At 52.1% G+C, this 15,219-nt stretch overlaps 1 protein-coding gene across 1 annotated transcript; it reads right to left on the bottom strand.

Moving 5' to 3' along the window:
* Positions 1-2,817: 2,817 nt before the first annotated feature.
* On the bottom strand, positions 2,818-4,183 carry PG986_007996 (uncharacterized protein; the record flags this gene model as incomplete). Its single annotated transcript, XM_066844218.1, has 3 exons — positions 2,818-3,162; positions 3,225-3,533; positions 3,587-4,183. The coding sequence occupies 3 exons, from the start codon at positions 4,181-4,183 to the stop codon at positions 2,818-2,820; spliced, it is 1,251 nt and encodes a 416-aa protein (XP_066700330.1).
* Positions 4,184-15,219: the final 11,036 nt, after the last annotated feature.

The raw sequence follows: 15,219 nt of genomic DNA, 5'->3' as shown, positions 1-15,219 counted from the left end.
TCAGGAGGCAGATAGCCCGAAAACGGAAGGACGCGCGCGGGCACTAGGAACACGAGGGGAAGTACCTATTCTTTGGTGCTGCCGAAAGGGGGGCCCCTGAGCATCCCCTCCAGCCAAGGCAGCCAGCCCGTGGTGATATAGTAATCTATGCTGTGAGACTTGACTTGATCCGCAGCGGCGCAGTTACCTTGCAGCTGCCTGTCCTTGACAAAGGAATGTGTGTGTGTGTGTGTATCTATCATAGCCACATGCATGTGTCCCCTAGGTCAATTATGTAGTTAAGTAAAATGGTACCTGCTGTTGTATTGTGCAGTGTATGCCCGGTTGCGACCTCGCCAGCTGGCCCTGCCCTTCTCATTAGTTAGCACACCATGACTACTGACACTGGTCCATCATCCGTCAGGTATGCATGCATCAAGTCTGGCAGATCACTGAAGAATACAATAATAACTATGCATTTGCTGTAATAATACTAATATGCGATTAATCACCTGTTCCGAGCAACTGAGTCAGTCAACCAACCCCCGTACCCTTCCTGTCCCTATATTTCTTTCTCATAAGGCGGGAAGTAGGTTTGGGATGTTTGAACGCTCCCCGAGCGAGGAGCGTCAGCGGCCTGCAGTAGTAGGCAACCTTTCGTAGCGGGGCCAGAGTCCTCGTTTCGATTTTTCTTTTCTTTTCCCCCTTCTCTCCTCTTGCTGGTTAGGCCGAGGAAGGAAAGCGAAAACAAAAACAACACATAACAAAACAGTAGATTCGCTCCGCTTACGGGTCTCGCCAGTTCTCTCACGGGGAAAAGAAGAAAATAAACTGAAACGAACTCCAACCAGTCGAACCGTGTGTTGTTGGTTTGGGTTCCTCCACTTTCTCGGCTCGGGGCGTGGCTGTGTGCAGTGTAAAATGAAAAAAAAGGGCAAACTGTCGAGTCGGGACCTCCCCGCAGATCTTGATACCCGATCGATCAAATCAAGCCCCCAGCAAGATTAACCATATTTTTAGGGGGAGGGGGTGGAGGGGTCAGGGGGCCACTGACTGACTGTTCTGTCATTCCTCCTTTTGCAGCAAACAAAACGCCTGGCAGCCGGGGGGGGCCATCATAATGACGGATGACAGCGAGAATTCACGCCATGCATCATACAGCCTTCTTATCCATATCCGAGAATTTACATGTAGCAATCCTCCACCATTCGGTATGTGCGGAAATAAGAGATAGGTACGTTTGTCTTGGGCTTCGCAATAGAGAGAGAAGATGCTCCGATGCCGCAAAAGATGCGTACGAAATCGTAGTAATCTTTTCTTTTCTTTTTCGATTAGATGTCCTTAAGTGTTGCTTTTTTTACTCGCCGGCCCCTCCCTTTCTCCCTCGTTCTGACTTTCTTTTCTCATCGGTGCGACTTAGATGACGAGAAGCAGGAGTCAGATCTGCCGCTGCAGCCATACTTCGCCGTGCAACAGGACAAGTCGAAAACAAAACAACCCAAATAAAAAATAAGATAAAAAGAAGAAGACGAGGTAGACTTGAGACTTGACAGCTCGTGTTGCACAGCAGGACGTCTCTTGTTGTTGCTGTTCCTCCCCTTCTCCCTTGGTTGCCCGTCGTCGTCCTTGTTCGGCCTCCCGTTATCCGTCCTGCGTGTTTCTTCCGCTGCCTGTTTCAAACCCATGTGTGACGTGACGAATCATGATGGGCTGGTTTCGTTTCAACGCCAGGCCCCGGCCCAAGCTGATGATAACAAAACTGCATACATCATGAGAAGGCGGCGAGGGCAGTCGGTGACGGCAATTTGCAAACAGACTCGACGCGCGCGTGCGTATTGCGCACAGTAATAGAAGTAGACTATCCGTTAATAAGTAAGCAGCTAGTGATTCTCATCGCAACTTTATTTCCATCGCCACTAAGGAGCCAATCTACGTGGGACGCCAGACTCGCAGACAGTGGCTGTCTGCCTCTCCCACTGGACTGGCTTGGTTGCACGACTTTGGTTCTGCCCAGCCTCTGCGCCAAAGCCCAAGTTGTCGTCATGTCTGCTACGCATGCACGTACACGCGCAAAGAGTTGTTTGACGTATTGCACCAAAAGTAATCGACGGGAGCAGCTTAATCGAGCAGGGCACACCTTGCCGTCTATCGACGGCCTCGTCTTAGCACTTGAGTTGCCGCACCCCGAGGTTACAGGCACTGCTTGATCTAGGCACCGAGAGAAGCCTTAGCAGCGTGGTTAGCAGTTATATAGCACGCTCAGTGGCAAATGTTTGATCCCAAGAATGGCTTGATTGGTTTCCACGTGGGAGCTTCTCTTTCTCTTCCTCACGTCCGTACGCCCCATCTCTACATCATACATGCTTGATCTTGCTCCCGTCATCTCCATACCATGAACGTCCACGTTATGTGGGGGTATTGACTTTGCCAAATCTTTTCGAAGAAATATTGGTCCAAGAGAAATCCTGTGACACCTGTAGAACCGCCAGTTGCTGCATCGTCGTGCACAACCCATCGAGGGATGAAACATCTTTCCTCCAGCTTTTCCAAGCAACCTGCGGTGACCGACATATCGTCAGGTCCTCTTAAGCACAGCTCCCAGCGTCTCTGCCTGCTATGCTGCTTCCGTCGCAATGACTTCGCCTGATCCCAAATGTGTAAAAACGACATTACTGATGGAGAGAGCTCGTCTCGTATAAAACGCCAAACAATGCCTGAAAAAGCCAATCAAAATGCCAAGTCCCTTTCCCAAACTCGGGGTATATACATGCGGATATGTTTCGTATGTGTGGGTATGAACCAGAATTGAATAGAGCGTCTTATGTCCGGGAGGGTATATTATAGGCGTGTCTCTGTATACCGTGCTTTGTGAAGGCGTCGCATCATCTCCATCTGATAAGGCGAAGCGTATGCAATGGTACAGTAGACACGCTGGTGATGGAATATCGTCCGCAGCGCCATCCAGAGCTGCTGTGGGTAGCTGGCCTGCTGAAAATGGCCCTTCCTCTCAATTTTCAGAACTGGCTTTCGGTCGGATGGCTCGCTGTTCCATCTGTCGTTTCCTTTCCAGCTTTGCGTAGTGTAGTCCACACGCATTGCAGAGTGTCCTGGCTCCATCCGGCCCGCGGCGCCATTCTGGTGTATCAATCCTGTTGCAGCTGTGGCATCGACCTGGAGGTGCCGCTCGCTATCCTTAGTCAGTATGAAGTGTACTCTCTACTTCACCGTCTCCTCGAGTCACTTACCCCTCTTCGCTTTTTGACCTCCCCAATACCGTAATGTTGCTTCAAACCGTCGCCATACATGCTGACGTCGTCGTCGTCATAAGGTCTCTGATGCTTGCCTGCTTCACGGGCCTTTTCGGTTTCAACATTGTGCTGTATTTCTCGAACATTCTCCAAAGACTTTCTCATATAATCCACGTTGCTCAGCATCTCGGTGATCTCCCGCGACGTTGGTAGGCGTTCCGGGATCGGTTGACCACCATGCTGCTCGGAAGCTATGTTTAGGTAGGCCTCCGCGAAGTTGGACATCGTGCGAGCAGTCCAGCTGATCTGTGATGGGCAATTAGCTATTGTTATTGTGATAAAATGGCATGGGATCTTACTCGTTGTAAGCAGTCAGTATACCCCCAGGCCTCGAAGTGACGATTCAGTGCAGAGGTATCATAGCGCCTTGGCAACCCATAGTCCTCGTCGCTATGTAGCGGAGGGCGGTGATGCTCATAAGGAGGTCCTGGAGGCCCCATATGCCGTGGTGAAATCGGAGGGGCTTGGCCAAGTGGATATTGTCCGGGAGGTAGATGGCCAGAATGTGAATATGATAAACCCGGCGGGTGGCTCCCATTCCGCTGTGATGGCTCCGAGGGCTTGGCCCCTTCTCTCTGCTCGCCGAAAGCGAAGCCTGAACTTGAGGGCGCCGAATAATGGCCCTCGTGACGTGGCGCAAATCGAGAGAATCTCTCCTCGGGCCCAGAAACCGCAGCTCGTGGCTCAGGGCCAACATCACTTCGCGGCGGAGCCGATGAGAACGGCGGCGGGGGTGGTGGCGGGAGACCTTGCGCACTCCCCATAGTAGAGGGTGTAGTCGGTGAGTAGGGACTCGGCTTGGAGCTCGAGAACACTTCTGATATTGAGGGCAGTGATTGCCTCTTGGATGCCTCCATATCGCTGGGCGTTCTGCGGGATTCTCCAGCAGACATCATCCCGGGTATGGTCGGGGGCGGCGGTGGATGAGAGTATGTTGAGTTATGAGGATGATACGCGCCCGCGGGGCTGGAGTAGTGTCGCAGTCGCCATCTTGGATCCGTCCCTTGGTCTTTCGGCCGATGGTATTTCTCTTTGGTGCAAGTTATATAGGTCAGGTCTGTTGGTCCAAGTAAGCCGACTGTGGGTGGAGGAAAAGGGTCAGACGTCTTCGCGAGGCGAGGCGAGGAGGTGCAAACACGAAAGGAAAAGACAGACAAACCTTTGCCTACTACCAGATTCACCCGCGTCCATAGCGGGACTACTACCGATAATATGCCAATGCCCCAGCCGTTGAATTAGGATTCATGCATCTGACTCGACTACCACTAACGGTCGGAATGTCGATCGTCGTCGAGATAGATGAGACGGCGCAGAACCCGGTATAGGACTGCACTATGACCGCGAACTCCAGACGAACGGCGGCTGCGTCAAGAGTTTCAGAGTCAGGCGTGGTGCGAAAGACGATAAAAAGCTGGCGAAGGCAATCAAGAGGCGCTCTGACTCTGAGTGAACGACAAGGCGAGTATGTTCAGAATAGCGGTGGCGTGGAGTTTGGTTGAGTGTACCTTCACGGGCCGGTTTGGTTAGATCCAAAAACTAGGTCAAAGATAGAAATACGTGGTGGTGGACGGGAAGGGGTTACACGGTGTGTCGAAGCGTGAATTTGCTTTTGTTCAGACACCGAGTACAGGAGGTGATGTGCTAGCTTCCTCGCCGAGCCGAAACGGCAAGGCGAGTCTCTCTTAATAAAGCTGTGGGAAATCTCACCTTAACGGTAGCCAAGGAGTGGACCGCGATGGGGCCGGCGGGATAGAGCAGAGGCACAATGGCCTTGGGATCTCGTGGCGTCGTGAACGGCTCGCAGCTGCCCTCGCCTAGATGAATGTCGCTTGCCGATTCTGAGGTCCACTAGCGTAGCGTAGACTGCCTGCTAGTTCGCAACACCACGACTAGAGTCTCGGGATAGAATGAATACTAGCAAAGTATCTTCGTCGTTTTGACTCGTTGCGCAGATCGATGGGAGTTGCGCTAAAAAGGGGGGGTGTTGCTTAGCAGCAGCAATGAACAGACAATGGATGGGACAGGATTGGGATTGCCCGGCTCTGAGTTGAATTAGGGAAGCGTCCTTGGAGGTGTAGACGGGGCGGGCGGGCAGTATAGCAGAAAGAGGGAAAAGAGAGGTAAGAAGACGTTGAGATCCGGGCAGCCTGTGAAAGTGCGGGCGAAAGTAATATTTAGACGTGGAGAAACAAAAAGACGAGATATGACCAGTCCAGTCCGTACTGACCGAACGAAGGATGTATGTATGCAATTGTATGTTTCTGTGCGATTGGGCCAGCAGAATCATGGGATGGACAGACACAAATGAGAAACCCCAAGAACAGAACCCACCCTTCTCACAGCAGGCAAGCCCCCTGTTGGACCCAACCACGGGTGGGGGACGGGGACCAGGAAGATGGTCAGGGAACAGGGTATAACAGTTGGCTAGCGTGAGACTCTGAGAATTCGGGACTTGCATGTAGCCAGTAGACGAAGCTCGTCTGCTAGATATGCTGCTTCTAGCGGCCAGGGGGCCGAGATCCTGATCGGGATCTGGGACTCCATCCAAAGTGTCTGTCTACTGATGGGAAGGGATGGAGGGCCAAAGGAATCGCCCGTTTCTTCTTCTGTCTGCCTGCGTTCGTGTCGTTGGAAACGCCGTAACATGGACGTTACCCCCTTCAATCCGCTCTCTGCAGCTCTTGCCCGTCGCTCTATACCATGACGTACCAAGACCGCGGCACGATTGATGAGATAGTACCTAGCATCTTCCCCACGCTCCCTGACGAATACAGACGCGTGTAGGTGCCAGACGTACCGCAACGGCCTGGATGCTGGGTGTCCTGTAGTGCCAGGCAGCTTGGTTAGATAATCTGGTCCTGCTTCAGGTAGCCAATAGAACAAAGGGGCGAGTCTGGCCGATCGCTTCCTACTTGCCTTCCCAATAGATTGGACCCGTTAACCTCGATTTGGCGACGATTGGAGGCAACGCTTGTTTCCTCGTCGTCCCGGAGCTCATCCTCGCCCGCTTCTGCTGGCTGGTTCGTTCTGGCACTAGCCCGACCCTACGGACAGGACAGGACCATGAGAATGAAATACATAGCACCACTTTGCGCAGGGTTCTGACACGAACGTCCAACTTGTTACCGCCAGTGGAGGTAACCATCTGTCATGCCTATTCCTTAGTACATACACGGCCTAAGGTGGTGGATTGATTTCATCGTACACTAATCAATCGGAGCGCAGCAGGTACAGCGAGATCTCGAGATTGAAGGGTCTGCCGGTACCTCGGCTGGATTGACAGTTCATTTGATTTGTGCGACACGGACACCCTTCTCTTCAGCAGCAGGCCACCCCACCTAACGTTCCAGTCAATACCTACAGACAGGTGTGAGTGCGAGTGTGTTTAAGCTGGACTGGCAGCCTGAAGGGAGAGACAAGTTGCAGTTGCAGGATGGCGTGTCAAGTATCTGCTTAGCAGTCACGCGGCGGAGGTGCTTGCAGCGTCCATCATTGCTCTTTCAGGATAATATGCACAATAGATTGGGGATGGGATGGGACGTACTCGCAGGGGGGGAATAATGTACAGTACTGTACGTATCGAGATTTCGGCATGGCGTTGTTGCAAGGGTTCGGCGCAGAAGAGGGAAGGGCAGGCAGGGCAGGCAGGGCAGGCAGGGCAGGCAGGGCAGAGTCTGGCAGTGCCAGGTAGCAGGCTGTCGCTCCATGGCAGTCAGTCGGTCGAGTACATGGATCTTGATCCCATTGATGAGAGCGGCGAGGAGGAACCCACAGGAGGGCCCCGTAGAAAACGAGTCCAACCCTCAGCCCACTCTACGTCAGTATAGGTGGGGAGGGCGACATGGGTCCCTTTGGGGGTTTAGATTCGTGAATTTTGGTTAGATTCATATTACAATGGCCCCCTCTTGTATCTGGCATGTACCTTCTTTTCCTCATTTTATGTCATGGATGCCCTTCCCCCAAACGACACTAGGCGAAATTGTTACCGAGAACCGTCTTGCCCAGCGCGCCTTCCTTACCTTAGCTGGGTGACTAAACTTCCCGTCCTTCTACAGCGCCTGCTGCCAGCCCCTAACGTTCAATTGCTCCGGCAGCCACCTGTCAGTCACAAATCCATTTGATCCCAAAATCAAATGGAACCCTTCAATCCTAGCTCGATGTTGGAGCCGTATGCTCGCCCTGGATTCGGGATCGATTGATCAATTATCCTTCAAAGCACATGGAGCGGCACAATGTCGACAGGCAGATGCAATCTGTCGCATCTTCCCTCATCGTCGGGAAAACCCACCACACCTGACTTCCAGAAGATTGAACAATCTCGGAGCCTCCAGCCCAGGATATCTGGTTAGCGTTCCATGTCACCGTATCCGGACCCGCTCCCGCTGTCAGCGCCGCAACTGTCGGTATGTTACCCGCTGCATTATTACACATGCTTATGTGTGTACAGTTTAATCCTTGGATTATTGTTGGACCTATAAGCTCGTCCAAGGGCCCTTGTATAGGTATTTTATGCGTCACCAATACCTTTATCGTGCTGAAACGTATTTTCGTAGATCGGTGGTGGCATGAATTCTTCGGTGGTATTTTTTTTCCTCTTTTTTTATGTTTCAAATAAGGCATCAATGTACTCCCTACACAAAAATGGCCTGTCGATACTTCATCCGAAGTGTGTGACGATATCCACCAATTAACAACAATTCAAGGGGGAAACTGTACTGCTATGGCAGCCCAAGATGGCGTGCTCGTCTCCAAGCCAGCTTTTGCTCCTTTGCAGTACGGACAAACCGTTGATCAACTTGAGATCTTCGGCGGGGCGTTGCAACCTCGCTTCTTTCCCATTGCTTCGTGAAATGACTGTCATTGGGAGGGTTGCGCTACGAGCCACTGGGCGAGCCTTATCTTCTAGAACACTTCACCCGGCATGACCCAAGAGTGTGCACCGGCCCACCCTCCCCGTTTTGATGCCCTTTTCTCAACCCCAATCGGGCCTGCCTCACCGTCCTCACACCAGTGACCAAGGTGACAGACATGAGGACCATCGTGTCACTGCGGACAGCACCTTTTCTATTTGATGCATATGCTGCAGGTAGAAACTGGTGCTCTCGGCCGGCGACTCGGTGCTGCAGAGTCGCATATGATCACTGGTGGTTTTTTTTTTTTTTTTCTTTCTTTCGTTTCTCTTCGTTTTCTTCAGGCCCTCCTTTTGCATACTGCAGCCCATCAAAGCTCTACAGCGCCAGAGACCGCGGATCTTCCACTGCGCAACGCTCGTTAAACCAATAAAGGGCAAGCACATACTTGAATGCATGTAAAAATCCGTCATGGGCAGAGAATGCTCAACACAGGGACGCGGGAAGCTGTCACGAAATGTGGCTTGTGATATAAGAGTCTTCCTTCGGCTATTCCTGCCAGTCTTTTGGGCAGCACATTCTTCGGATCTCTGGGAGATTTCGATATTTCTTCGGAGGATACGAGATAGCACAACACGAGCAACCGACTTAGGTGACTGTGTTCTGTATCAATCCAGCTGACGAAAAGCTACCAGCTTGGCCAGCCCATGCCCCAAAAAGCGGTGATACCTTTTAGAGGAGTCGATTCTATATCCAGTGGCTCAGGGCAGACATCAGTCCCACCCCTGATCACATCACTGCCTCCCCGTTCTGGCACCTCGTTTGCAATTAATATAAGCTAATGAGAGCACGTCACAGCCATTTGCTGCCGACGCCATTCGCATTTACGGGGCTGGCCCCGAACAAATGAAATGCTGTCGGGGCAGCCAAATGCAAAACGGGTGCGAAGTATGTAAGCTCGCGGCTTGGTCACCTCTAATCGGACGGATGCCCAAGTTGCACTATTGCCCGGAAGCGTCGATCAGCCACGATAAGCATATCGACAGTTCATGCTGCCGAGTGAGCAATCCCGCATCGCCTTTCCCCGAGATGCGATGCTGGGTGAAGAGACATATGACAGATCACGGAGCACAACCCACCCTGCATGCTGGCTACCTGGCGACCTAGCTGGGTAGACCCGCTCTCACCCTACCACTGCCATCCTCGGGCCGTTATGTCATGTTATGGCGGTGATGTCTTCAGCCGCTGATTGCCAGACACCACATAGTTCGCACAGCAGCTACAGTTTTCGTCTAGTGCAGCCGTATAGCGCGTAGCCTCATCCGTTTGGGAAGCACAATGGCGCCGTACAGGGCGAAGATCTATGCACATTGTACCAGCGTGCAAAAGTCAGTAGCTCGACATCGCGGTATTAGCGAGGGCATGGAGTTCCCCTGGGCATGCCCATGTCCTTCCAGTGTCCACCGACAGTTCAGAAACATTATATCTCCTATAGACTGCCTGGGTGGGACATGGCCAGGGCATGATGCAGGAGCCATTTTGATCACCACGGGCAGTGACGGAATGCAGCATATGCGTTTCAATAACGCCAACGATTTATGGTGTATGGTCCTACACCAAGATCTACATTACATAGCATGAACGGAGACATCCAGACACCTTCCTCTCTCACGATAAAGCTTCTCAAACGACGTGGGTAAACCCCACCTCAGGAAACGACTAATACCTATATTAATATCAACGTTATAGTCATGGCAAGCTTTATCGTGGGGAACAAGAAACACATCAACTATTACCCTGCCTTGTTTGTTACCGTAACCGGGCGAAGGCTCAATCAACGTTAACGGCGACTTGCAGCAGACGGAAAATGGAGGGTAGAGGGAAGTGATCGCTAAGCATTAAGAGACCATCTCAGATGTTTTTTTCTTCTTTTTTCTTTAATGCCGGATACACATGTGTCTAGATCGGTTGCCTTTAATATCGATGCGATCTTACTGGGAATCATACGACTTGATATCCCGATTGGGCGCGAACATCCCAGCCAAGGGAGTCCTCCCCACGCCAACGAGCTACTTTCCTCATCTGTCGTTGGTGATGGGCGGCGCATCCATGGTGTTGCGAGATGCCAGGTTTTGATTCGAAGAAACTCCGCTCCAAGCCCCATGTGCCCAGGACCAGGTGAGATGCAAAAGATCGGATCTAGATGGCGGTGTCATAGATGAGATCGCATATCTAGAGAAGCAGAAGACCCTGCCTTACGTGACCCTGTCGAAACAGACGGGCGGTAATCAATCCCTTTGTCAGCAAACGTTTTTCCGGTAAGCGCTGTCGCGGTCCTGCGCGAAAATGACGCCAAGAAGTTTGTTGAGCTCTTGCCAGGTCTGTCGATTGCAAATGACCCCGGCCAAGGAGGATTGGGTCAGATCAGCAGAGTAGAGTGCAAGAAACACAGTCGTGAGAGCTGCAGCTGAATATGCTGACCGTGGCGCGATACGATTATGATGATATGTTTTTTGGGATTAGTATCAGACCAGCAACATAGATCCAGTAGCAGGACCGTAGAACCCGGCCTTTGCACTGTACGGCTATCGTGTAATGGGCGAAGAGGGAGAGAGAGGGAGGTAAAAAACAAGATTCGGCGATCGATGCACGCTGAAATAACCGGGGGCCGGCGACATCTGAGAGGAACGGGCATATACCCTGGATGGGCGTAGTTTGGTCGCCAGAAAATCTGGTTGTCAGGTACGGTAATCGGAGTCTCTGCATCAGTTACATCCGCCGTTCCCGCTCGGGGTTCCATTTTGATCGAAACATCTATTATTATCTTCGAGTTAATATGTCATGGGGCTATATTTTCTGTCATATACAGGACCGATTGAAACGAGCGTGCTGCTGTGTGTTCACGCTAGCTGCGTACTATTGATTCAACCTCGAGGGTCTGGTCACAGCCATGACCGCTACTGCCGATTGAAGATGTGCACGTGTACCTAAGTTTTAGGTAACAATGTTGACTGAACGTGGTCGGTGCTGGTGCTGGACCCTGGCCTTTTGATTGATCCCAGCAGTCGCAGGAACATTAGCAGCCATCTTGTATTGAAGATCTCCGGTCTCAGCAGCGCTCAGCAGTGCCCAGCGGTGCTAAGCAGTGCTACTGTCGCTGGAGGAGTGGGACTGTGTCAAGGGCTGGCTGGCCGGCCGGCTGTCTGGTGGGCTGCGGATGGGATGAAAAGGGCCTAAGCAGCTAAGGGAGATGAAATCAATCGTTGCGATTTCGGTACTGTATGTCACGATCGCCTCATGTCATTTGGAGGGGGGTCACTGACAGCAAGTGGAGCCGGCCGTTGGATTCACTGCGCTGTATTTTACTTTTTTTGGTCATTTCTTTTCTGGCAGGCGCTATAGCCGAACGCCTGTCAATTCCCCACAGCAGTTAGCCTAGGGCCGTTAGGGTGAAACAGAGCAGAACAGTCCACTACCCACTACCCACTCTCCTTCTACTTGTACAGTGGCTGCAAACGTTACTATGCTGGCTGTTGATACTATTGATGTTACAGTACCTAGGTGTGCTGCTGAGGACTGCACAGCTGGCAAGCGAGCAAAGCATACTGCATGCCACGCATGACGACGGACAGAGCCTGCAGAGCTTCTCCGAGAAAGAGAGTCGGCAACGAAACGACACCTACGTCCCTCTGCCCCTCGTCGAGACAACTCACATCACAACCTTCATGCCGGTCAATGTTCATTATGTTTGTTCATCCATGGCCCTTGCTGATGACTGGTACATGCATACATACATAACAGCCCGTTCGGCCCTCGGCAGACCCATGCCTGCTGCGTGCGAGTGGGATGTGGGAAGAAAGGGAAAAAACGGTGACAGGGGTAAAAGATTCTTCCCACTGTTGGCTCGGAAAGGCATGCTGGCATGTGCAGCGAGCGAGGCGGTGATGCCTGTTCTCACTAAAACTAACCGTGAATGGGGTCCGGGTATGGTAACATGTATGTTGCCGTCGGCCCAGTCGAAGCTACGCGCCCCGTCCGCCTACAGCTCTTGTTCAGGCCTATACGGAATCGTTGAGTAACGAGACCTAATGAGTCTGGTGTCGGGTGTCTGGCGCACCCGTTGGTATGCAACGTCGTGCCCCGGGGTCCCGGACCACTCTCCTAATCAGGAAACCATCTCCAGGACACATGCCGCCCCTTGAATCGCCGCGATCTTCGCTCACCACGTTATTGGAGCAGATGCGCCTAAGATCCGGGCACCACAAGCATCCATCACATCTTAACCCTTCCACTGGGACTCTGCCATGGCCGGAGCATGGGTCCAAGTACAGCCCCAAGTATCCCCCGAGTATCTCAGATGCACGCTTCACTCTTCGGGTTACCCTGGTTGTCTCTACAGTGCTAACTGGCGGGCGGACCAAAGGAGACTGGGCGGCTCCTTTTCCATATTCACCCATCTATCGGTCACTGTCCCCGGGCTGGCAGGGCCGTCTGTTCAACAGCTTCTGCTACCGCTACGGAACGGCTGATTGCACTTACTCTACCTAGGGTTCTATGAATCGAAAAATAACACCATACCCAGGAAAACCAAGCGCGCACTTCAGTCATAAAGCATACACGACTGTTCAGTACTGCCCAAGCGTGATGACCTGCTAGCTTCATCAAGCAGGCCGCGCGTGTATACGTACGAGCGCCGACAGATTCCGAGTTTTACCAGACTACAGCCACCCTCTAAATGGTGGGTGGCCAGACCATCTCGATCTTAGTGGCTTTGGACCTTTGCTAGTAAATGCGCTTGATGACTGCCGTCGCCGCAAAGTACATCACGGCATAGGATAAGACATAGGATAAGACAAAGGATCGTGTCTATGGTGGACGGGCCTATCTAGCAAGTCAAGCAAGGCCTAAACGGAGCAAGATTAGGTATTGGCTTCTGCTTTTCCCCTCCCCCGTGCCTCGGGGCATGATCCAGTTGGCAACGTCTCCCCTAAAGGACCAAATCGGTTATCTTGACGATCGACAAAGGACGTCATCCTTCATCTTCGCTTGTTGCCTACCCACATTAGCATCGCAAAAGGCACGCATCATCTGACGGTTACCGGTTGCATATATTTGCAACGTAGCAGACATTCCATGGCGATGGAACCCAGCTAGCAATACGATTGCCAGCTTTGGACCAGACCGATTCGCAGACCAGAGTCTTGAGAGGCAATTCGATCTTATGGACAATGTTAAGCATTCACCGGTCACTCTCCATCAAGAGCCGGTCAGGGCTCTGGGTGGTGTTGAAACAACTGATCCAAGAATATTCTCTCGTGGCTTCAGGTGTACCATCTATCTACCCTCCATGGCTGCAAGTGCCGATGTTGATGGCCTGACAGAAAAGCCAAATTAATCGGCCACTGGACCAAACATGCAATATGCACTGTAATATACTGTACAGTACAAAGGATTCAACCCCTAGGTTGGGCCCAGTACGGCGAATGACTACACATGCCTAACAAAACAGACAAAAAATGATCGTCTGATCTGGAAAGGCTAGATCCGGGCCTACATCTCACATATCCCAATATGTACTTGCTGACAGCAAAAGTGCATGCCGCAGGTCTCGATATATCTCTGGATTGAGCCTATCATGGCTCAGCCTGGTTCACCCGATTTGGAAGCTGAAATTTCTTTGGCTTCCATCGATGTGGATGGGAGAGGTTTTTTCTGCAGCAGATGAGGGTGTCCTCCTAATACGGGGTGCTGACCATGAAAACCTCCGACACACTGGCTGTCGTGGAGCCAGTTTTGCTTGGGGTAGGAAGTAACTCGCGATGTTGACACGACAGGAGCTCATTCGTCGACACTGAAAATTGCTTCATGGCCCATAAGTACCGCCAAAGTCGACGCACAAGGTGTATTTATCATACCTTGCAGCAACATCTCAAAGGGCCCTCGATGCCTGTTAACCCCTACCGTTGCGCAGACCCTCCAACTTTTGCATCAAGGTCAAAGGTCCTGACAGACGAATGGCGTGCAATCAGGTTTACATGACATGCGTCCCGTGTTCGTCGACTTTCATTGCAATTAGTTTGCTGCCACGGCAAACGAGGGCAAGCACAGGAACGTAAGTGTGATATCGGACGCGACCCTTGGCCTCCTTCCCAGAAGCTCACCCTTAGTTGGGTGGTGTTGGTTCGTGTCATTGTCTTGTCAGCGGAGCTGTGCTGTAACCCTACGAGAATGACAATCTTACAGGTCATATTCGCAGGGATGTGACCCAGCGGAAAAGGACTGGCATGCGCTTTTGAACCCGTCAGTTTTCAGTTGATGGGAGCACAGGCGAAGACCAAGGGTGGCGCGACTTCCACCGTGGCCGCCCAGGGGTGTGTCTTTTTTAATCACGAATAGCACAGACTTCAAGATGCCCTCTGCCTTCGGCACCAATCCGCCCAGCTCCGCCCGGATTGCGACTGCAGGGCTGTTCTGTGCCGTGAGGACGGAACAGAATTAGGGCCCTGTATAGTTCACATTCGACGGCGAGTACAAGTCGGTAGGTGACATGTCAGACGAGAGTGAAGTTTCCTAATTTGTTTGGCTGGGCAGATACATGCGCTGGAGTGCTGTCACATACTGTACGTGTGTACAAGTCTGCGACTTCCGGTGCGACCCTTGCGCAGCTCCGGGCGATCTCGTTTTGACGTTCCCCACAGTGGCCTGATTCTTGTAATAGCGTCTTTGTGGTAGGCGATGGCGGAGGTACTGTACCTGCCTGCCAGCTTCCTGCCCTACCCTGCCCCTACACCTATTTGCTTAGCCAGGACTATGCTATGTTGATGCTAACCCGAAGCTAGCTAGCTACGCCCATGCATCGAGGCGCGTACTGATAATGAACAGGCGGTGCACAGCATCGCGCGGGCTGTGAGACTCGGGGAATTATCTCTTTAATTCTCTTCTTCTTGGGCCTTGTGCGAGTCAGGGTGTTGAGGACGAAGTGCAGGATCTACGTGCGAACAAGACTAGAAAACCGCCTGGTTCGTCTAGTTTCCGCTCCACGTTGCTCGTCAAAAGGCAGCCAATGTAAGGGGGCTAGGCAA

Source organism: Apiospora aurea (assembly GCF_038362705.1).
Source record: "Apiospora aurea strain CBS 24483 chromosome Unknown utg000005l_segment0_segment0, whole genome shotgun sequence".
NCBI lineage: Eukaryota > Fungi > Ascomycota > Sordariomycetes > Amphisphaeriales > Apiosporaceae > Apiospora > Apiospora aurea.
This window is presented reverse-complemented; position numbering and strand designations above follow the sequence as displayed.